Source organism: Strix aluco, chromosome 2 (genome assembly GCF_031877795.1).
Source record: "Strix aluco isolate bStrAlu1 chromosome 2, bStrAlu1.hap1, whole genome shotgun sequence".
NCBI classification, from domain to species: domain Eukaryota; kingdom Metazoa; phylum Chordata; class Aves; order Strigiformes; family Strigidae; genus Strix; species Strix aluco.
The window spans coordinates 91224134-91248860 of NC_133932.1; the positions used below are offsets into that span (position 1 = coordinate 91224134).

The 24727-nt window shown below is 35.0% G+C and overlaps 1 protein-coding gene across 19 annotated transcripts in view; it reads left to right on the top strand.

The window, feature by feature from the left end:
* MYCBP2 (MYC binding protein 2) overlaps positions 1-24727 on the top strand; it is a 204488-nt gene that overhangs the window by 34129 nt on the left and 145632 nt on the right. For 18 of the 19 annotated variants that reach the window (XM_074815495.1, XM_074815477.1, XM_074815481.1 and 15 more), the window contains exons 3-14: positions 1818-2033; positions 6934-7087; positions 8480-8676; positions 8903-9145; positions 9424-9495; positions 12349-12445; positions 16828-16901; positions 18090-18228; positions 19032-19108; positions 20597-20801; positions 23404-23568; positions 24292-24450. In XM_074815495.1, coding sequence (XP_074671596.1) covers positions 1818-2033; positions 6934-7087; positions 8480-8676; positions 8903-9145; positions 9424-9495; positions 12349-12445; positions 16828-16901; positions 18090-18228; positions 19032-19108; positions 20597-20801; positions 23404-23568; positions 24292-24450 — 1798 coding nt within the window. The remainder of the gene's footprint in view (positions 1-1817; positions 2034-6933; positions 7088-8479; positions 8677-8902; positions 9146-9423; positions 9496-12348; positions 12446-16827; positions 16902-18089; positions 18229-19031; positions 19109-20596; positions 20802-23403; positions 23569-24291; positions 24451-24727) is intronic. The other variant, XM_074815487.1, reaches the window with a different exon arrangement.

The following is a 24727-nucleotide window of genomic DNA, read 5'->3' on the forward strand; positions in this document are numbered from 1 at the left end:
TATATTTTTTGTGCTTACTGCTAACACTGGTGTGGTTAAGAAAAAGTAACAAACTCTATGCTGGATAAAATAGGCTACAGAGCAAACCATTGCTGTTTAATGTTTTAACTTGCAATAATTTTGTAGTAATAATGAAAAGGATATGCAAATATGTACCAGTACAGTTAGAGTAATACTGTAGTCAAAAATAAAAGGAAATATGTAAACTACATGAAATATTTTGAAGCTATTTTGAATTTTTTGTTAACTTTTGTAACATATGGTGTTAAATGTTCTACGTTGGAAGCCCATGATATTTCTGGTAATAATAAAAAAATAAGTGCAGGTAAAAATGTGCTGTGAACCATTGCTGTGTTTTGATGTACAAAGTTGTGGCTACCATATTGTAGAAAAATAAATCACCCCATTAAAACATTATCCAATTCACTGGTTCTCAAACTTCTTTTTCCCTCTTCTCTGCTAGTTCAAAGTCCTCTTTCCCACCACCGCTCTCAGAGTATATCCAGTCTGATCTGTTTCATATCACTGTAATATAATTCACTGTGTACTCTCCTACCAAATGAATGTGATCATTCACAGTATGTATCCTCCTTAAATAAAAAAGACAAAAAGCCTCCACCCTTACTGCCCCCCAAGAACTCAAGAAACAAACGAAAATAACCTTGTGAAGTAGTCATGACCCTGACTCAGTCAGAATTTTGCCTTGCGTGTTCAAGCAGATTTGCCCTGCGCTCTTAACCAAGGCCTTCTCTCCTTCTGTAGTCTCTGTGCCCTCTGTCTGCACTGAGGTATTACAGAGAATTTCTTCTTCCCATATGCCTGAATTTCAGTTTTTCATAGCCTGTGCTTAAAGCAGCCTAGTCTTTGTAGTACACCACTGAAGAGAAGGTATAACTCTGCCTGGGAATTTTTGTTGTTGTTGTAGGGTTTTGTTTGTTTCTAAGTCTGTCATTCCTCCTGTCCCTTCTTACTCTTGCAGAAAGGGAGAGTATGGGGCAGAATTTAAAAGATGTTTTCCAATATTAATATTGTTCGAAGTCTAATGACAGTCTCATGAAGGCTCTTTTGTGTCTTGGCAGTGGCTGACAGTAATATATCTGTGGTAGATACGAAGGTGAGGGTGGGGCAGGGTAATGTAGTTTCTCAGAACAGTTTCCCAACTCTTAACTTTGTGGCTCAAGGCTTCTGAAAACAGAATGGTGTCTTGTTTCTTCGTAGGCCTTAATAGATTTTTGTATTCAGTAGTTTGTCTGTTAGGTATTATTATCCGCAAAATTATTATCCACAGCATCCTGCCAGGGGATTTTTTGAACTTACCATCTGTTTTCATTTAATTACAAAACAGTAATGGTATTTTAAATTTCTAATATACATTTAGCAAACAGCTTAATTTTTTTATTATTTAACAATAAATTAAAATTAACAACTAGAGTAACAAATACTACATTTTAAAATTCAGTAATAATAATTTTAAAAACCCAAAACTGACCCCTGTTAAGAAGATGAATCCTGAATTCTGCTACTCTCTTGACTGTGGCACACACAGGTTTGGGCCATCCTGTAGCCTGAGCTGCTTTTCATTTTCTGTCCCAGTGTCCTCATCAAGTTGAGAGGTAGAGACTAAAGCCAGATGGAATACATTGAGATTTCTTCCTCCTTTCTTTCCTGCCTGAAATATAATTGGTACTTAAACAGGAAAGTTCAGTCTTCAGTTTGAGAATCATTTGGTTGGCCAAAATTACTGAGACTGTTGCGATTACTTGTATTTAGCAAAGCTTGAAACTTCTAATAAACTTGAAACTAATCTTGTTTTTCAGACTGAAAACCTGGAGAGTACAATAACCATACCAGATATCAGATTACATAGCAACCCTTCAGCTTTTAATGTTTACTGCAATGTCCGCCATTGTGTGTTGGAGTGGCAAAAAAAAGAAGCATCTGTATCTTTGGCTTCAAAGAACAGTGTACAAAGTGGGGATTCAGACAGTGATGAAGAAGAGGAATCCAAAGAGCCACCTATTAAACTTCCAAAGGCAAGTAACTGGGTACTCATTAAAATGTGCCATGTATGTGATCTAAAGTTTGTATGATCTTTGTGGAGAAAATAGAACAGCATTATAAGCCAGATGCTCAGAAAATAGCTATAGTTTTATTTGTAGTCCATCTAGTCCAGAATCATTTGATTTGATGAATTAGGAAGATCTATGTACCTGCCCAATAATTAATTTTAAAGTCAACTAAATGTCAGGTAAACATTCAACATGCAATCCTCTGTAAGTACTGGTACTTGAAAATAACCTACAGCCTCAAAAGTCTCTACAAAATGCAAATAAGGCAGCTCTTGCATCTGTCAGAGGCTACTAGCTGGTAGTGATAAAGGGTGCTTTCTCTTGCTTTACCCCCAGAAAAATCTTAGTGCTATTGGAATTCAGCTGTTGGAGCATTTTCAAAGAGGACTTGCCAGGTATACGTGTCTGCAGTAACTGTCAATTATTCTTACTACCTTAGTTTTTTAATCTTTCCCTTTTTTGGCTTTAGTGCCTTTTGGCACTAATTAACATTAAGATTTGGGACACTATAGCTCAACTGTTATGGTAGGTTTCTTGCTATTTAATGCTTCTGTGCTTATAGTAGGATTAATGGTGGAAAGTCAGAAATAATTATATAGGAGTTACTGATTTTTTTCTTAATTTGTTAGTTCCCTGATTCACTTCTTTTGTACTATCTAACTTCTGTGCATTCAGTTTTATTCATTGCTAACTGATTAATGCTATGAGTCCTCCTTCCTTTTGTTGTTATTCTGAGTCTAAAAAGCATATTCAGAGTAACTTTACTTGTTTGTATTAGCTCTAAAAACAATACAAACAAATACTGAATTTAAAAGGTTGTTGCCGCAGTGATTTATGTAGAATGTTCTCACTGCTTAGAAAATTAGAATTTTATAGGTGATTGTGTTTAGGTAGTATTACCTGAAGGGCAAAGTTGGCACTCTGGAAGATAGTTGTGGAGAATTGCAGAGGAACATAAGTCAGGTAACTGCAACTTGGTAACTGAAATGTCATGGTTGATGGTTTCAAAATAATGTGCGGTCAGTAAAAGTAAAGTTAGCATTGTTTATTAACTGCATCCGACCCCTTGTGGATTATACTAAAAGAATCAGCAAGTGCTTGTAGATGATTAATTTGAAATTTTAAGTAAAAGGCAATGTAGCTATCAGCATTTATAAAGAATGGAGTGGAGTTTTAGGGATTTTGAAACTAAAAGAGGTTCCAAGAAGGATGAGATTTACCAGTGATATGAACAGAACACTTTGAAAATTAAAACATTGGTATTGATAAAGGTGATGGAGAGTTTATCAAAAAGAGACATGGAAAAGCAGTGCAGTTTAAAAAGATGGTGGCTTAGAAAAAATGGTAGGGAAACTGTAGGTAGGAAACTTTACTTTTCCTTTCTCAAAACATAAAATCAGTGAGATATTTTGTTACCTTTAATACAGCAAATACAAAATTGATGAAAATCAATATGCTCTCAAACTATTAATTTTTAACAAAGAATCTGCAAAATATCTAAGAATTCAAGAATTTTTACTGGTTCAACAATGTCTTAGTGCTTGGTACAACCTCAGTATTTTTAATTACTATCTAGCTAATATTGGGTTGTTTAGGTCACTCTGAGGTAAGACACTTTTTGTTATTATTTTCACTTACATCCATACATTTGAAAAAGGCATCCTGTTGGAGCTGTCTTGCAGGTAGTAAAACTGCATTACAAACAACATAGAGGCTATGTAAATGTGTTTGTATCCTGAATATATGCTTTTAGTATATTATGGTCTTGTTCTTACCTATAATGAACAATACTGGGTAGAGCTTAGTTTGTTAAATACAAAGATGACTGTTACTGAAGTTTCTATGGTTTACAATATTTGCTAGACCAGTTTCTGAAAGTAAGTGTTAGCTTATTAAAAAAAATACTGATGTATTTTGAGTTTGACAGTGAGGTGAAAGTCAGATTCAAAAGAAATGTAGTCAGGATTTGTGCTTTTCCGGATTCTCCAGAGTTAAACTGGTGAAGTTCATCCTTGGTGTGTGGGGTTTTGTTTTTGGTTTTGTTTTTTTTTTTGTGAAAAGTCTTGGTTTAATTGAGAATAAGTTGAAAACATTATACTTTTTATAGTGGTATAGCTTAGGTTGAATTAAGGTGTTCTATTGAAGTATCTTTTTTAAGTTTTAAACTTGAGGAAGTCAGGTTTGTTAGAGCTTTTACTTAGAATACATTTTGGAATTAAAAGTTGGCCTACACAATTTCTATAGTAAGATTGAGAACAGTTGTTTTTAACAACTCTTAAAAAAGAGACACACAATTTGCTGGTCTTCAGATATTAACACAATAAAGTTCGTATTTTAGTTGTGTTTGGACAGTTTAGTAACTTGCTTTGATAGCTTTAAATTTTGGGTTTGCAAGAAATATTTCCCTTTGCCTGACTTATTTATTTAGTACGTTATTTATTTAATACCTTAGTTAATGATGGGGAATTCTCTCTACTTGAAATAGGGCAGATTCAGTTCTACTGATTTGATTTGTAATTGTTGGAGTTAAAAAGAGGCGCTACCCCCCCTCAAAATTAAACTTAGCACTGAGTTATGGATGATCCACAGAAGCCCTGTACTGAAAGGAACAAATACTGGATTAAGGTGATTAAGGTGGAATTAACTGACTTCAATATTCTTTGTTTGTGCAGTAGCATACATTTTGCTGCTTAGCTAATAAGCTTAAGCAAAAATTAAAATTTTCAAATTGTAACAAAAAATAAAAAATACTCTCTTTAGAAACAGACTTTAAGTCTTTCAGAATTCATTAGGAGAATGTGTTACCTGTGGAAAGTATTTTTTGTATGTATATAATATACATATAAATTAATGCAGAGTATTAAATATACAGAGTATTATGTATTCTTAAATAAACATAGAAATGTGAGTATTGGGCAGTTATGAGAGAGAGAAGACAAAGGAAATAAAACAATGTAGATAAGACTTCTTGAAGAAATATAATTTTTTTAAAGAATCAATTATGGGTCACGATGTCTGCATTCAGGCTAGAATTTTGTGTACCCTTCATAAAGTGGGCTTATGATTTTGATCTGAAATCTCAAAGATGTCAGAAAGGGAACGGGAGGGTGGCTGAGTGGAGATCATCAGTAAGAGCTGACAAGCTGTGACACATACTGAGACTGCAGCAGTGCTTGTTTTGGCGCAGAGACCCTTCAGAGAGCAGTGAGAACAAGCTTAAGATGTATTGAACAGACTTGTTCATTCTGTCCTTCACTGCACAGTTTGGAGGAGTTGAGAGAGAATGATACACACATTGTGTATATATAAAATACATATATATATTTAAGGTGAAGAGACCTGTTTTAAGAAGTCTACCTAGTGTGATCTCAGATACTACAAAAAACAACCCAAAAACTCTGCAGATCAGACAAAATCCCAGCAGAACTATTCATTGTTGATTCTTACTGTAGTGGAAGTTCACCAAGTTATTTTCTCCGCTGTGTTAGGTTCTCTGCTTTCTCCAGCTGCCTCTGTCAGCTGCTAGATGAGGTCTTTTGTCTGAAGATTAGGAAGAATACAATAAATTTCTCAGTTTCTCTCAAAGATACTATCACTGAAAAGAAAGGGTATTTCTAAAAATGTACTACAGTGTATTTTATTCTTTATCCTGCAAGATGTTGCTGAGTTTTGCATGCTGGAAAAGACATCTATGCTGTTACTTTGTTGACAGTTTTTTTCCTCTGTAGATTCCATGCATGTGTTTTCCCCCACTCTATTGAAGATATGGAATGTAAGGTCTAATTTGCAGGAAAATTGCTGTTGCACTTTGAAGACTTGATTTGATTATGCTTCTATTCTTCCTCCAAAAATCAAACAGGTGGTAAAATACCTTCTGAAAGATAAGAATCGAAAAAAATTGAATGACAGGAAAAACACTTACAAGGCATCCGGTAGAACTTACAGCTGACTGTCAGAATAGATCTGTCCTAAGCATGAGTGGCAGTTCCATTAACAATTTTATTTATTTTCACATTTCAGTCTTTTTCCTTAGATTTACTCAGGGGTTAATCTATATTAAACACTTTAACATAGGGTTTCTGCTCCTGACAGAAATGTGAAGAATAGTGAACTGAAGATATGGTTGCTTATTTGTAATGAGTTAACCCTGCTCACTTTTCTTTTATCCTCATCATTATTACATACTAAGTTGAGAAGGAAGTGAAAGGGAACAGTCATTGGAGAAAAGCATAACTATAATCTCTCAAATTCTAAAAGGGAAAGTTAGGAGGGGCTAAAAGGGAGAGTTAGGAGAGGCTGTAACAGTGCTGTTACAGATGTTGTATGTCTGTGAGTACATATGGAGTTTTAGTGACAAGTAATTAATCTTTATTTTTTATATTGTCACCAAAACAATCTCGGAGGCTTTGGGTGGAAAAGTACTAGTGCTGCCGGTGTCAGCTGTCTAATGTGTCATTACTCAAGTTGGGAAGTCAGGTTGCAAGTCAATTCTAGCTTGCTGGTTCACATTAATGAGCAAGGAAAAAGAGGTCTGTCAAAATGTGAACTTGATAGAAATTAGAAGGGCTCAGAGGCACATTTTATCTTACATTGTCCAAAAAATTTTAAGTTTCCTTGTTTTATCAGGGAACCTTTACTCTGCTTAGATATGCTCTTTCATATAACGTCATTACTTCTGTGTAATATTTGCTAGTACAGTTATATAGGTGGGTTCTTGATTTTGTTTCTCTTTTGAATTACCATTGTATTCTGTCTTTTATATTTTCGTTACTCAAAGAACTGTGAACACTGTGATAGACCTTTATTGATGAAGATCCAAAAATACTATATTAACAGGTATTCTGAAATATCTGTACTTCTTTAGATCATTGAAGTTGGATTATGTGAAGTCTTTGAACTGATAAAGGAGACAAGATTTTCTCATCCATCCTTGTGTCTCAGGAGCCTACAAGCCCTACTTAATGTGCTCCAGGGCCAGCAACCAGAAGGCCTGCAATCAGAGCCTCCTGAAGTCCTAGGTAATATTTCATCTGTTACTGTCTTTGTATTCACATGCATCTGTTACGTGTTGGATAGAAGAAAATGGTTACTAGCAAGTATTTATGAGATAAGAACATGCTTGTTCTCAACTGACTGACTATTCTGGAGTGCGAACTCCTTATGGTCTACCAGTACTTTATCAGCTTAAATCTTTTGTAGAACAGGAATGTTGGCATGTAAAGGTATATATAAAAAAAGTTATGTCTTGTTGCTGTGTAATGCAGAGTTTCAGTGAAACATAGTAAACCTTATAATCTTACAAATTGTTATTCATTTGTCTTACTAAAGCTATAAAATACTTGGTCTTATTTGAAAGAAGATAGTTCTACAGTGAACTTCTTTTGTGATCTGCTGTTGTAATCTGTAGCTTAACTATTTAATGTTGTAATTTATATAAAGCTGCTAAACAAAGTGTCAGAATTCTTGCTTTTATTTCCTCTGGCCATCCAAAAGCTTCCCTGAAAATTAATTTTGCTTTTAATGATATTAAAAATAAAAGTTGAACTCCTTATGACTTTGAGTATATGATTGATTATGTGCTTTAGGTTAAAACCCAATTATCTTTTGTTAATTCATAGTTTTTACTGGTTTATAGAACTGCAAGGAAGGCTAGGCTGTAGCATCTGCTGTTTAAAAATAAAAAAAGTAAAATACATCTTAAGACTTTCTATGTATGTTTTCCTATGTTATGGCTCAACAGTAGTCCATTTCCAAAGACAATAGTAATTTCCTACAGAAAGTTTTTATTTTATATTGATGCACAGAGTATTAAAAAGCTATGAAGAAGGCTTTGTTTTGATTACTGCTTTGGTGATTATTTGTATGTGCTATCAAAAAAATAGAGGTCGATTTCTGTTCACACCTTGACGGTTCTAGATGCTCAGCCACTAAACAGTGCTTGAAAAGAGGCATATGGTCAAAATAATTTTCAATCTTTGATTTGAAATGCTCATTTCTGAGAAGTGGGATGTGCTTCAACATGGGTAATGGTCATAAAGATTAGACAAGTTTGGTCAACATCTGCACATCATCTCAGTGATGACATAGACTGAATAGGCAGGTAAAGTAACTCCTTCTGGCCCATTTCTTATTAATGTGTTCCACTGTAACAGAGGAACTTGGTTTCTCTTGTTCTCTGGCCATTGTGATTATCAAGACTTGATGTTTTCTGGCTGAAAAAGAATGAAACATTAAGTATGTTTTAGGCCTATTTAAATGGGATGCTTTCTTTTCCGTCTGGAAGTAGGGCTCAACATAACATCTGAGAAAAGATGTGTCATGTATTTTGTAAGATTAATTTCCTGTTGACTAGCAAATTGCTTGGTATGATTTTGTGACTTGTGTATGTAATTGCTATGTTTTATTTGCAGAATCCCTGTTCCAGCTTCTTCTGGAGATAACTGTCCGTAGCACGGGAATGAATGACAGTACAGGACAGTCCTTGACAGCACTTTCCTGCGCTTGCCTCTTCAGTTTGGTAGCTGCATGGGGAGAGACAGGAAGAACGTTGCAAGCAATCTCTGCTATCCTCACCAATAATGGCAGCCATGCTTGTCAGACTATTCAGGTCTTGCACTAAAACTTCTCTGTATCTGGGAATTTATGTAAATGATGTGTATGTGAGTTCTGAGAAGATCTATTGTGTAAATTCAGTTAACTTTTTTCGCCTTACTATTTTTGAGATTAGATAGGTATTTCTTTGTCTCTCTTGAGTTGGAGATAGAACAAAAAATCAACATCTAAAAAATAGTCATGTTTTTCACTCACTATTTTTCTTTTTTTTTACTGTTCAGGTGCCAACCATTTTAAACTCTCTTCAGCGGAGTGTCCAGGCAGTTCTAGTGGGAAAAATCCAAATCCAGGACTGGTTCAGTAATGGGATAAAGAAGGCAGCCTTGATGCACAAATGGCCATTGAAAGAAATATCTGTAGATGAAGATGACCAGTGCCTACTTCAGAGCGATGGTTTTTTCCTCTATCTCTTATGTAAAGATGGACTTTACAAAATTGGCTCTGGATATAGCGGAACAGTGAGGGTAATATGATTTCTTCTTGTCTGATGAATGCTGGTTAATACTTTAACTTAACTTTTATGCTGTTCGGTTCCATTGAGAATCTTTTGTAGCTTACTAATGATCAGTTTGTCAATTAGTTTGTCTAAAATTTTCTTGTGATTTCTATAAGAGTTTTACGGCATTTTCTTACAATTTTCACTTCTCAGTATGGTTGAAGACATTGTTACTTAGATGGTAAATGATTATGTGTAAAATTGTCACTGATATTTTTTAAATTATTGGAAATTTTCACTTTTCAGGGCCATATATACAACTCTACATCCCGCATCAAAAACAGAAAGGAAAAAAAGTCTTGGTTAGGCTATGCTCAGGTAGGTGAATACTTAAAATCTAAAATGTACACCCCATCCCTTATGAGTAATTTTAAAATTAGACTTAGAATAAGCTTACATGGATATTTGGCTTCTTTTATACAAATCAGTTTTTTGGTACTGACTTTTTAAATTGTGGAAGATGAGGAACATCTGATGGTACTGGCATATGAAAGGAATAATGAAAAGCATCATTGATTTCTGTTGACACTGTAAAGACTTTCTCAAAATATGATGGTTTAACATGTAAATTTATGAATTGTACAGTTGATTGATGTGTGTGTCTTAGGTCAGTGGATGTAAAAATGTGCTGCTGCAACAAAACAGTGTAAAAAAAAAATACTTGAAATATCTATTTGTGAAAATAAATTGATTTTAAAATGTTTGCAGCATGGGATGTGCTGTTTTTGATGGGGGAGGATTGAGGGTGTGTAAACCATAAGTAGACATAACTGTTGACATTACAACAGCAGAGTTAACTGTATTTGGATATTTTGGTTTTTTGAAATATCAACTAACTTTTCTTTCACCTTTGCCATTCATTATAAAACTAGTGGGGTTTTTAAGAATCCTATTATTACCGCTGCATGCGCTCACTCTCTTCCCCCCCCCCCCCCCCCCCCCAAACAAACACAAAACCCCACAACAAACCAAAAATTAAATTTCAGATAACAGTGAATTTACTTAATTTTTTAACTACTGAGTAATTTTTATTGTATATTTGCTATAAACTGAGTGATCTTTATCCCAGTGTGAAATTAACTCTACTACTTGTAATGCTTTTGAAGTTAAATTGTTCATTACATGTATATATTCTATTATTACAGTTATCATATATATATAAAGTCTGATTTTGTTTAGTATTGGAACAGATCGCCAAAAGGTATACTGGCGCAATACAAATGTGTGCAGATGCGTTCATTCGGGAGCCTGTTTTATCAGTTAGAAAAGGAATAGGATCCATGCAGTTTCACTATATAGTTACACATTTGGACATTCTGTATATAGGTATAAATATATTTGATGCTCTTCTTTGAGTGCTTGTACAGGTATATGCACTCACAGTGACTGTATCCAAAGGCACTGGAAAAATGTCGCTTTGGGGCTGTATTTGTAGGAAGATGTCTAAGTTGCACTTATTGCAAAGTATGTGCCCGAAAAAGAGGTAGGATGTGCCCCTCAGTCTCATTTCCCTTCAGGTGCTTGGTTAGCTCAGATTCAAGTGACTTATCTTACTTCATCATATAAGTTATTTTAGACTGAAACTTTTCTATCTACTTTAATGCTCTATACTTATTTTTCCTAGTTTGTGTGGATTTGTTTTTCCTCATTTTGCAGAGATTGATTTATCCAGGAAAATTCAAGTAGTTTATATAGAAGGAAAAGGGGTGGTAGGATTTTTCTGGTTTTGTTAGGCGATTGTAATTAAGGTCTCTGACAAATGAAGATATTCTGAGGTTAAGCCCTAGTGACCTCCCTGTGAAATGCATCCATTCTTTAGATATGTAGAATCCTCACCTGAGGCCAATCATGCTTCAAGCAAGTGCAAGCCATTGTCATATCTCATGCTATGACACTATTTTCAGGATCATTACTTAGTCATTATTCGTATTGTCCTTGACAGCTCACCTGTAGATGAATACTACTTTGCTTGGCCACAGTCACCTTGAATGAGTATGTTCATAAGTGCCCTTAAGTAATCTTTTTCCTTTCCTGTAGCTGCTTGTGTAGAAGAAGTGCTTTCTAAGTATAAATTCCACGACTGTTTCTACCCTGCTCCCTCAAAATCTTTGAAGGGTTCACGGGCATTGTAGCATCGAAAAAGATACAACAGCAAAGTTGCCATATTTGTCTCTCTTACAGATATGTGCACTTTATGCAAAAACAGGGGCTTGTGCAACCTATCTGGTTTAAGCTAAAGCAAAACTTATTTAACTGTGTTTGTTTAAAAGTGCACTCAAAGTTATAAGTGTAAACAATATACCTCAAATGTGAGTTTTGGGTAGGCAAATCTTTTTACTGATAAACCTTCTAAACTGATAACTGATTCAAACCTTTGAAAAGTATATATATGAAGAGAGAGAAAATATTATTTTGGTATACCAAAGGAGACTTCTTGATATGAGCTGCTGACCAGAATAGGTAATTTTTGGGAAATGAAGGTATTCTGCACATGGAGAAACAGAAAGGAAATCATTAGTCCTGAATATCTCCCTTCCCCTAGGTCTGCTTAGGAGTTGGGAAGTGAGTAGTATAAGAACTCCTTATATATAACCTTGTGTCATGGCTGTAGTTGCTGAAATCACCATATACTTTGCAGGAATTTCTTTGATGAAGAGCTTAGAAAGAATGAATATGTGGAACCTTGTTAGTGTGGGAGTCAAAGTAGTTAACCAACATTTTTGAAAAATGCACTTATTAATGTTCATGAATGATTACTCTTCTGTATAGGGCAATATATGTGTCTCCTTGCTGGAATTCCTGTGAATCATTTGTTTGGAAAGTGGGGACAGGAACATTGGTTTTTACTGGGGCTTTTAACTGTAATTGTATGCACATATGAAGAACAGAACTACTACGGGTGGCTTCAAAAGCTGTATACAGGCTTCAGCACACTGATCTACAGAATGTAGAAAGTGGAGGAAGAGGTCAAATTTCTGTTTTTTACTGCAGAGTTTGATTAGTGGAAAAGTTGATTGTCAAAATGAATCAAATTTGATATAAAAGTAAAAGGTTTCCAAAATTTTTAAAATATACCTAAAGTAATGATTGCATTTTTTCCACTTTTGACAATATCCTTTGATGTATTTAAGAATATTTTTATACCAATATATATATTCTTACTCTCACCAGGGTTATTTATTATATAGAGATGCGAATAATCACAGTATGACAGCCATAAGAATAAACCCTGAAACTTTGGAACAAGATGGTACAGTTGCTTTGCCAGGTAAGAACCTCCAGATATGAGAAGATAGTTATAGCTTACTGTTTACATGCTATGTGTTTTCAGATAAGCAGAAGTGAAATTGAGACAGATTTTGAGATCACAAAGAGACTGCTTTTTTATTACTTTGGTTTTGCTGCATTAGACCAGCTGCAGTATTTCATTCACAGGTCTTGCATCTTACTCCAACTACTGGAAGAATATTGCCACATTTTTTAGAATGTATGGACATCTTAATTTAAAGACTCCCAAGAGCTTAACTTCCTTCTTAAAGAATTTTTATTTCTTCCTTATTTGAACTTTAAGCATTTGGGTGAGATATGACTTTGTTTCCAGTATCTTTTACATGTAGATGATTACAACCTATGGCCAAAACCATTTGTTCTTTAATATAGGTAGAAATGTATCCAAAAAACAAAGGAGGCTGATGAATCCTTATTGACTGTGCTTCTGATGTTTAAATTGCTGGTTTTGTTCATTTGTTTTGGGGATCTTTTTTATAGCTTTGTTGTTTGGGTTTTTGTTTGACTTTTTGCAGAGGAGCCTCCTAACCTAGGTCTCTGTTTAGAAAATGAGGGTGTTCCTGGGACATGCTTTAATGGCCTCCTGGTGAAACACATATGTTCTTAGCCACTCACGTAAACAGTAGAAGGGCACAAGAATATGTTTTGATTGAACAACATCAGGCTTAATAGATCAGAAGAAAGATTTTGTGTTGCATCCTGACGTAAATAAGAAGGCACTGACTGAAATCTCAGAAAAATTCTCTATGCTTTTTGTGTTTCAAACACAAACAGTAATTTTTGAAACAAACTGTGAATGTAGAATCTAGTATATGCATCTTTATGCAAGTCCTTAAAATGTGGATGTCTGTTTAAACTGCTTGGTTTTTGTGGGGCTGTATGAGAAATTTGAGTGAGAGCACATATAAGGACCTGACAAATTGCCCTGTAGGATTGTTTTTCGACTTTCTTAACCTCAAGGCAGCTTCTTCAACCAGTAGGGTCCTTTGAGGTCCTTAATTATGTTACCACTGGTAAACAAATCAGTGGTCTTCATGCAAGTCTTGGGAGACACCTAAGCACATTTAAAGTTACACCACTCAGCTGTTAGCTTTCTTTTGCAAATCTCAGTGGCTCGTGTCATTCCGCAAGACAGCCTTATGTTTATGCTATAAAAATGCACAAATTAAACAAGAGTATGCCTTCTAAACAAAAATGTATTAATCTTTCAGTGCAAAAGCAAATCTTACAACTGTGGGAATACCCATTCAGAAGTTCCTGAAACTGTTTCACACAGTTTCATTTTGTATGGTTTGTGATGGTGTCAAAGTGGATGATAGATGTTCTTCATAACTCCTACCCTTTGTATTTCAACCCTTGAACTTTGCTGTTTTACTTTCTGCACTTCTGCACATTTATCTCAGTGTTATATTGTGTGCAGATATGGCCTTGTTCTTTTGACTAGGACAAATTCAAAGGGTTCCGCTGGTGGTTATTTCTGTTTTCCATTAGAAGGAAAGAAATGAAGGGGAGGGGAGGGTATGTGACCTATCCTGAGGAAACCTGAGTAGGTACATAACTCTAAATAGTAGTGACTGTCCCACTCTGATTTTATTAATGACTTGCAGCATGGTGTAGTTCTGAAAAACTGCACTGGCTAGAACTAAAGGGTAGTAACCTTGCTAACAGCTGAACACTGATATGACTCCCAACTATTTCCTCTGAGTTGGCATGGTGTTCAGACACATCTCTATCAGGAGTTAATCTCTTTCAGATGCCTGGGTTGGTGCTAATGCATTTAAATAAGGTATTCGTATTTATTTGTACAGGGATGCATAGGAAATTAGGAGTTCATAGTCATATGACCTTAGAAAACGCAGTGAACTGGGGAACATTATCTTCTCCTTTCTCATGGAGTAGGATCCACCAGCTTCTTGAAACCATAAACTTCTATTTCAAAGGGCAGTCTTTCCGCTCTGATAGATGATCTAGCAAATCTGACAGTGTGTCTGGAACTACCAGACTGTGTGTCAGTGTTCTTTTATCTCATGCCTTTGCCGAGCTTCATACACTATTCTTGAGCTGTGGACCTGTCTTCCCAGTCCAAATATCATAAAAGAATCCCTGAGTTCTATGAGATTTTCTAGGTGACTGGACCTGAATTTATAGAGGACGTTTCCATCTTGAGTGTTTCTTTAACAGTAATGCTTTACTACACACCTTAGAGAAGGTTCATCTGAAGAATTTAAAGTTACATGGTGTATGGTTTCATTGTTCTTTGAAATTACACATCAATATCTTGGAACTCAGGACTATTCACTTTGTCTGAAAAGTACTGCTAACTGAGGATAGCCTAGATGAGCTCAGGAGTACTTATTAGCAGGCACAGGATGCACTATATAAATACAGAAGGTGATGCTTGGCAGTCATCTTCTCTTGAAGCCCCTAAGGAGCTGTGATTAACAGATGTCTGTAGTTATGTCCTTTAAGTAAAACATAATCCTTTTCTGTTATAGCAATCTCCAGACAGAAACCTTCTATATCTTTGTCCCCGGAGTAATTTATGAAGTCAGACTGAGTAATACTACAATCAGTCATCAGAGCTCCTTGCTAGCTGAGACAATCTACTGTTCTGCTTTTTGTTGCTATTTCATTTGCCTTAATTTTCTGCTTCCCTCATTAATTTGATATTCAGTGCTGGGCCTGAATGTTATCTAATGAGGTGCTATTGTTTAGGAAGTCTTCTGAAGAATACATGTTTCTAAACAAAAAGCAAACATCCCTGTTCCAGACTTCCTCTATGAACACACTTACCAATCATATAAATGACCTCCAAAAATGTGCTTGCCTCTTCTTGAAATGACTCAAGAAATAGGCCAAACAGTGTAATATGGACCCACTGATATCCAGAGTATTGTGTTTCCTTGACTGTTACGCTTATGTGAGCGTGTAATTTTCAGCCATGCAACGTGTCTTAATATTTACCAACTTCTTGTAATCTTTCAGAAATGTAATTTAGATTATTCTTGGAACTTGTCTTCAAGTTGCTGACAACTCTTGTTGTATCACTTACCACTTTGCAGTGTAGAGAATTAGTAATGTGAACTTACTTTGGTCATTAAATCTGAGATTATGTTTGAGAGAGCAGTATTTCAAACTTCAGTGTATCGGCCATTCTCCACCCTGCTTGCTGCTTACCCTCTTTGTCATTCATACCTGTGTATGCTCTAAGGGGGAGGCTATCTAGTTTAGGTCTGTTACTTCAACATGTGAGAATTGGAGAAGGCGACCTAATGCGTATTCTGTTCCTGGTAAGGTACTGTATTGGACTGAGCATATAGCAGGAAAAAGGAAACCAGTTCATGGATTTGTGAATACTGTGGGTTTTTTTCAGCTGTATTATTTTTAATAAAACACTCCAGCCAGCTAGCAAAAAATAGGAAACTAGATGGTTGTGCCAGAAGGATGATGTGTGTGCTTCATTTAGCATTAAATTTGTTAGCTAAAATGACTGATAGTGGATCTTTGTTCAGGTTATGAAGCAGATATTTACAATGTAAAGTAGCTGTCTTGTAGTATTTTTTGGAAGAGGTCTTTTTCCTGTATGTAATCAATGAAACAAGCACCTTACAAGCCATATAATATCAACCTTTTTGTTAATAGCAGAGCAGGAAGGGAAGAAGAGATGGTGTAGGGACATACTTTTAAACTTGTAGAGAAAGTGGTCATTTTCTTTTTTTCCCCTAATATGGGCAGAATTCTTTCCTACCTTTTTTTCTTGGGAATAGCTGACCTGTTTTCAATAAATGTGTGATGCATTCAAGTAGATGCTTTATATTTTCCAAAAATCCTGGATTTTCAGTTAATAGTTTGGCAAAATTTACAAACAGTGGAAAAAATAAGATGCTAATGGAAAGCTTGATTGTGTTTCATTTTGTTTCATTTCTGTAGGTTTTATATGCTGGACCAAAGAAAGTTTTTTTTAAAAATAATGGCCCTTATGGGGGGCGGGGGCGGGGAAGGAGGAAAAAAGTCTTTGAGGGAGGAGAAAGACTAACACTCCCTGAAAATTAGAATTTGGTTGTGTTATAATAGTTTACATTACCCCTCACAGGTGAATACTAAATGCTTTTGCAGTTAAATATTGGGGTAACCCCTATCATTACATACAATGGAAAGTGTTTTAATAATTCTTAAAAGGACAACGGAGTATTATATGTTTTTGGTGAGAGACGAGATCCTAGCATGTTATCAGAACAGTTTGATCTCTCTTTAGACAAAGTAAAACTCTCATAGTCTGATTCTAGTGAGAATAGACAGAGAACAGTGTGTGTATGTATGTTTATATAAACTGATGCAGTGTAATTCATCTTTCTCTCATAGATTGTCATACTGAAGGGCAGAATATCCTTTTCACTGATGGAGAATATATTAATCAAATAGCAGCATCTAGAGATGTAAGTGTTATGATGGGTAAACTATTTTTCTTTCAACTGAATTGTTTTATTTTACAATACTTAAAGCTTACTTTTTGCTTAAAGTTTGGCTTTTTCTTTGGTGACACAGCTAAGGAACTAATCCATGTAACTAGAGATAATGAAAAACTATGATATTTGTGCATAAAGGAGCAATATTTTGGTATTTATTCACACTATTTTGATTTGTGATGCATTTTTCAGATTTTTTTTCACATAAATTTTAAGAAAAACTTTGTTGCTCTTTTGAGGAAAAAAATCTTATACATGGAATAATGGCTTTTTAACATGTTATTCTTCAGGGTCTCTATGGGATAAGCTTCTTGGAGCTTAATGATAATTTTTTTTTAAATTTAATTTCCTGTAATTCCTTTGGTACTTGTTGGGGAATTTCAGCTGGATTTAATAGAAAAGATAGGAAAGGTACTATATTCCAATAGATTTTTTTTGTATGAAAATTGCCAATGGGCAATTATGAAAATATATGAAAAGTGCCAGTGGGCAATGGGACAAAACAGTTCTAGCTGTTCTATGTTTTATTCAGCAGACAGTTATTACATTCTTAGTTCTGCACTGGTCCCTGTTTTTTGACAGTGAGAAAGCTGTAAAACGGATGGGGCAGGGGTGGGATGGGACAGGATTGGCAAGAGATGCCAGACGTGCAACTACAAAAAAAACCCAGGATTAATCCATTTCCCTGCTAATGGAACCATTCTTTTTTTTTTTTTTAAATGGCCAGATGAAGATACTTCATCTGCACTTGTAAACAAAAACCTGTTTTAGCTACTCTTTAAAGCAGTCACTCTTAAACTGCATGCAGAATTTTGGATTCTGAATCAGGAGAAGTTGAGGGCTTAGATAGATGTAAATAGTTATAAAAGCCAGATTTCTGTAGTGAGATTCAGAGTTAATAATTTCTATAGCAATTCACTATTTTCATAGTGTTCATAGTGTTTTCATAGAATTCAACATGTGTTTAAAGTCTGTCAGATGCTTATCTTCAGCTCATCCTGTTTGGCACTTCTTTTCTCCTCTGTAATAAATGTTACTTTAGCAATGTGTTCTCTGATAATTTACTCTGAAATTATACTGATGCACTTAGGCCATGAAAAATAAATCAATGCATTTATTATACAGTATAAAGTAGATTATTTTTTTTATTCATTGCAGGATGGCTTTGTAGTGCGAATATTTGCAACGAGTACTGAGCCAGTACTACAACAAGAGCTGCAACTTAAGCTTGCAAGAAAATGCTTACATGCCTGTGGCATCTCATTGTTTGATCTGGAGAAAGACTTGCACATTATCAGTAAGTCCTCTTTTTTGAAGGTTGCTAACAAGCCTAGTAATTCAAATAATAAAACTGAAACACTGCCCTTCCCTTTATTTGTCTTTATTGTGTGCAGAAAGGTATAGCTCCATTATAAACATGTGAAAAAGTACAAGGGTTTTCTAACTGTTTAAGCATTATTTGACTCCTAGTAATCCATATACTCATTTTGAACCACCTTTCTGTCTATAGCACTATCCATGGTTTTTCAGTATTTTCCTCTAGTTGTATAATAAATACGTAATTGTTTGAAGCTTGGACTTCGCACTAGTGTTTGTATAACATGTGGTTAAGCTATAGAACTCCTTGCTGTGGGTCAAAGTTAACAAAAGTTTAAAGGACTGCTGGCTGGATTAATGGGAAAAAAAATGCATTGAAAGAAACTAAATACGTGGTAACCACCTTTGTATCAGAATTGGAGATGCAAAATTATTGGTGTCTACAAAATTATTTTGGAGAAATATCACTTGGCCTTTGCTTTGGGTTTTTTGCACTGTTAGATGTCTGCTTTTTGGCACTATCAGAACAAAAGCATATTTGGTTACATGGACCTTTCTGTCTGACCAAGTGCAGTTGCTCTTATGCTAGTGGTTTTTTCCTCTTTGAACAACCCTGCCAGGTCTAGCCCAGTAAGCCTTCTTGTGGCAGCAAAACGTTGTTTCACTTGCAACTTTCTTAGAACCTTTGTTAATACAATCTCTTCCTGGCAGAGTTATGTCTGTAAACTGGTTTGTGAAACTGCCTGGTGAAACTGTCTGGTTAACACAATCTTACTTGCACAGGTACAGGGTTTGACGAGGAATCAGCTGTCCTTGGTGCTGGAAGAGAGTTTGCACTAATGAAAACTGCTAGTGGAAAGGTACTGAAAATGTTCTGTAGTAAATAGCAAATTGCATCAATGTATTTCTACATTTTTAAAATTTAATTATTATTTTTCCATAATTACTTTTTGCCTTTTTAGTATGTTAGAATGAATTTATATGACTGTATTTAAATATATTTTCAGAGCCCACTTCAAAGGGAAAAAGGCAAATGGTTATTTGAAAACAAACAGATGGTGTTGGAGTCATTGAGAAATCTGTGGCTTGAATTTATAGAAATTTATACAGTCACTCTTACTTAGAGACAGTGTGCAGCTTTGTTTTAGGTTTGGGGGACAAAATTGCCTTCTGTCTACAAATGATGTATTAGCACATTTGCAAATTTTTTTACCTTATAGCCATAAACAGTCTGACCATAGTAACTTATTTAAATCCCATCATGATTTTTCCGATCCTTCAGAGAATTATTAGTTTCCTCTATGCAAAGTTTTCAACTGATTTCTTTAATCCTATTCTTAATGATTTGATATGTTGGTTCTGCCCAGTAGAGACTGTTTTTCAGACATTTGCATATCATATGCATATTCAGATGCATTTGCATATTCCTGTGTTCAGAATTGTGCTGCTTTATTGGAATGAAGGCCTTGGTCTGCTGCTATCAAAACAGTGAGATTGGTGAAAATGTTCATAAATAAACTACTTTTTATTAGAAAAAAATTTAATAGTATGAAGCAGGATTTGGTCTAGACATTAGACCTCTCTAGAGTAGAACTCTTCAGACATTAGAGGAGACAGATTAATTTGATCTTCAGACTTAACAAATGCCTCTTCAATGTAAAATTAACAAATATCCTACTTTTGATCTCTGAAGTTGTATGTTAGGTATGAAATATACTTTGAGACAACAAAAGATGGCTTTAGGTGCCCATATAGGTTAACTCACCCATTTTATAGTGCTGTTGAGTAACAGAAAGCTCTGGAGGAAACTTTTTAGTCCATATCATTAGTTTTGTGTTTGTTTATGTGAAATACCGTATTCTATGTTACTGTTTATGTACTCAGTGGCCACTGTGCATTTACTGAAAAGAAGTTTTTAAAATGTTGACGTGCATTAATATTGGTAATAATTTTGTCTTTTTAATTACTTTTATTGTTATAATACTATCTTGTTTCTACACAGACCAGACATTTCTCTTTAAGTGTTTTAAATGCTTCGTTTTCTCTGAGTAGTTTCTTCTGAACAGTTCCTTCTGGTGTGTTCAACTCATCTAGCCAAACAATTATATATGGAAATTAATTCTCTGTTACAGTAGAAAGCACATTTCAGAACAAGCAGAATCCAATCAGAATGTTTCCTCCATTAAGTCAAAATTCTTGGGTTTAGGATAGAGATACTGAAATGGTGTAAGCAATGTCAGGAAAAGTTCTGTATGGTTTGAAATGACGGGATTTAAAAACAATGCAACTTTTAAAATGTTGCAAATTTAATGTGCCATAACTGAAAGTGATAAACTGTTTCCTCCTAGATTTATTATACTGGCAAATATCAGAGCCTTGGAATTAAACAAGGTGGTCCTTCAGCAGGAAAATGGGTTGAACTCCCAATCACAAAATCTCCAAAGATTATTCAGTTCTCTGTTGGACATGATGGCTCACATGCCTTACTTGTTGCTGAGGATGGAAGCATATTCTTCACAGGTTCTGCTAGTAAAGGAGAAGATGGTGAATCAAGTACGTATTATGCTTGCTTGACCAACCGTTGCTAAAAGCCTATTAACCACCTTTTGATTTGAAAAGAAGAGTTTTAACATCTTCCAAGAACATGTAAGCATGCCACTGGGTCTGAATTTTATGCCAGCCACAGGTCCTGACAACCAGTGCCACTGCCCCTCCCAGCTAGAGATGTTGATCTCAGTTTGGGTTGTGTGGTGAGAGTGCTATTTTAGAGTTGTCCTGAGAAAAGGCGGTCATAAGTTTGGTCAAGAGGCCATGCTGTCTGCCTGGGACTTTGTCTGAAAAACTGAAGAGCCAAACTTTTGCCTCTTCACTGGTGTTTTAGAGAACTTTGGAAATATGTTTTGCCAGCTAATGCCTCTCCATAATGGAGAGGTACATTGATCAGAAATTGTAGAAGTACAGTCTTTCTGTGTTTGATCAAGCAGAACACTTCAGACGTTAGAGAGGACAGATTAATTTGATCTTCAGACTAACAAATACCTCTTCAATATAAAATTAGCAAATTTCCTAGTTTTGATCTCTAAAGTTATGTGTTTAGGTTGACATACACTTTATAAGACAATGAAAGATATCTTTAGGTCCCTGAAAGCTGTGATCTGCTATGATATTAAATTAAATACTTCACTGTAAGAAACAGACTGTTCTCATATGTTGTGTTAGATTAATTTAAGAAAAAAAAAGTAAAGAATGTATTTTGAAAAATACTAGGTCCTGAGAATCTTAAAACAGAGTTGGTATTTTTGAGTTGTCAGCCTCATGGTATGTGCATTTTAATAGGGTAATGTAATGTATATTTCATAGATAGCATTTTCATATAATATCGAAGCCTAACTCAAATTCAGATTAATCTCTCAGTAATGTTCTGTTTTAATGGTGTAGTTTGTTACCATTAAAATGAATATATTTTTCACAGTGCAGGTTTGTGGAAAAGTTTAGTCTGCTAGCCATAGAATTTAAACACAGATCTAATCCGACTGAAATTTTGTGCCTCAGTGCAGTCAGTTAGAAATATAGTGAATAACATTTGAATGTTGGTATAAAATTCAAGTCTTTAGATAGTACTAGATGGTTAGAATTTAAAATTTGATTTAAAATAGTATTTTGAAATAGATTTAAAATCTTGATAAACAGCATCAGTAGAGTCCAGCTTTGTCTCAATCAACTGTGTAGAAGTTTTACCTTTCAAGAAAGTTGTTAACAAAAACTCAGTGGACTGCGTATGTGAGGTATGGCATAGCTCATGCAGAAACAAAGCGTATTTAGCTTACTCTTCCTGTGAAAGATTAACTACATTGACAGTATTCCTTAAGAATGTGTGGGTTTTCCCATGTAGTACAACTAAAATACAGGCAAGAACACATTTTAAAGTTTGATAATGCATGTGGAGTGGATTCTTGAATGTGTTCAAGAGAGAGGAAGTTAATAGTACTCCTGTGTAAAATTATTTCTATAACAAACTTTGTATGTGCTGTAATAACTTTGTAGAGTCTTCTTAAATGCAAATCTACTGAAAACTGTGGGACAAAATCATACTACTTTTTCCAGTAAATGTAGAGTAAATCTAAGAGATTCAAACAAAAAGATTCTAGGAAATGTATTTAAAAGCACAAATTCCAAGATTGTTTTGCACAGTTATTGGGAAGTTACCCAAAATACAATTAAACTGATTCTTTTTGTTGTATATTTAATCTACAATTTCAGATGAAACAGAAGTTTAACACTTCGAAGTAAATTGCTGTCACTGCTTTTGTTTAAACTGGCAAAATTCTTCTTACTGAAGAATCTGCTTGAGGACCTGAGCAAGGTCTTTCTGAGTTCAACTGTCTTCTGATTCATCTGGTTCTCTTTGTCACTCTCTAGTTTGACTCAGAGTGGATATACACAAGTTTTAATTTTTTCCCCTGATTTCTTTAAACCTGCGCAGGGAGACTGGTTTTCTGTCAGCAGGATGTGCGCATGTGTTCTTTGTAGAAAGCTGGTAACTGTCAGCAAGTGAAAGTAGCTAGCAGTTCTCTGACTTGGGTGAAAATTCACAGGCAGTAATGGCAGCTGTTAGTTGTTTTATCCAGTCTAGCTATGTTACTGTTTCGTTTGAGGCCAGATTGCAAACAATGATTTTTGAGGGGTGTTTTTTTTTTTTCCCAGTACTTTTTCTTCCCTTTTTCCTTTTGTGGGAATCTGTTGTAACTCGAAGTTTTTCTAAATGTGGTTTTAATAAATAGAGATTTTAATGTTTTTCTTTTTAAAAAATGAACTTGTGTAACCTTTCTCTGAACTTATTTTGCATATATTGTCATATATATTCTTCTCACTATTCACTGCTTTGTAAAGTTCATAAAGATAATTCAGTATATATATAAAGAAAAACTTGAAGACTCATTCCTGAAAGATACCTGTCTAATCATGACTTTGCTTGCCATTGAATTTTTTGAGAGAAACCAGTGTAATCCAATAAAAATTAGGCCAGGAGAGCATACAGATAGAATTTTTTTCAGTAGCAGTCTGAAAACTAACCCCTCCTTATAAAACAAATGTTATTGTGCCTTTGAAGGTTTTTTTTGGTAGAATGACTTGCAATTTATTTATTTATTTAAAGCTAAAAGCAGACGGCAGTCAAAACCATATAAGCCCAAAAAAATTATTAAAATGGAAGGGAAGATTGTTATATCTACAGCGTGCAATAATGGAAGCAGTTCTGTAATTTCAAAAGATGGAGAACTCTACATGTTTGGAAAAGATGCCATTTACTCTGATAGTACAAGTAAGTTAATACCTGTCTTTTTAAGTGATTTCACAACTAGAGTAATTGAAATTATTCTGCAAGTTTTTAGCCTGTGGAAATGATGTTTGTGTGTTTCTTAGTCTTCTAATAGATTTCTGAATTTCTGCTGATTCAGCCAAATATGACAGAAGGATAGAAAGAGAAGACAGTTTTCTTAAGTTCTGTAAAAATATATAGCAGCACTGGTGCCAAATACCCAAATTAATGCTTCCACTGAGGAGAAAAAAAAAATATTTGTTTTATTAATTTGATGCTAGAAGGCCACCCTGGGAAAAGTCACAGAATTGAGACATGTTTTGATATGAACAGGCTGCAGGAAACCAGGCCTTATACCTTCCTCTGCTCACAAGACAGCCTGTTTTGAATTTGCAGGTGATCCAGTACATCTCAATTTAAGTAAAATATTGAAGGAATAAACTCCAATGGCGTTATAACTCCTTTAGAATTGTTTTTCAGAACAAGTGATTTGCAGTAGGGTTTGTTTGGTTTGGTTTTGGCTCTCCTTTCTTTGCAGGACAAATGGCCTAGGCCTAATTCTCCTTTCACTTCTTATTCTAGCACTTGTTTTTTATATCTGCTGTTTTTCTTCCTTGCCATTAATTTAAAACTTGTCAGTATCCACTAGCAATTTTGTTATGTCACTGAAGCTTCCTTCTCGGGTAGAAAGTGCAATTTACCACTCAACTGTTTTATGTCTTACAGGTTTAGTAACAGATTTGAAAGGCCATTTTGTGACTCAAGTAGCCATGGGCAAAGCTCACACCTGTGTGCTAATGAAGAATGGAGAAGTTTGGACATTTGGCGTAAATAATAAAGGACAGTGTGGACGAGACACAGGCTCGATGAGCCAGGGAGGAAAAGGTGAGCGACCTAGACTTCTCCTTTTGTTTTGTGTGCTGGAAAGTATCACAAGTGAGAACATAGCTAAGCATTTTATTATAAAATATAATTCCAATACTAAAGCTTAAGTACATGCAACATGCTTCAAAAAAAACCAGGTATGGATGCTTTCAGTTCAACTGTCAGGTATTTGGTGTTCTGCACATACTAATAAACTTAGTTATGTTTAAAAAAAACCCCACAACCTACTTTTGTTGGTGAAAAAGCTTTTCTTTAAAACAAATGAATAAAACCAAAC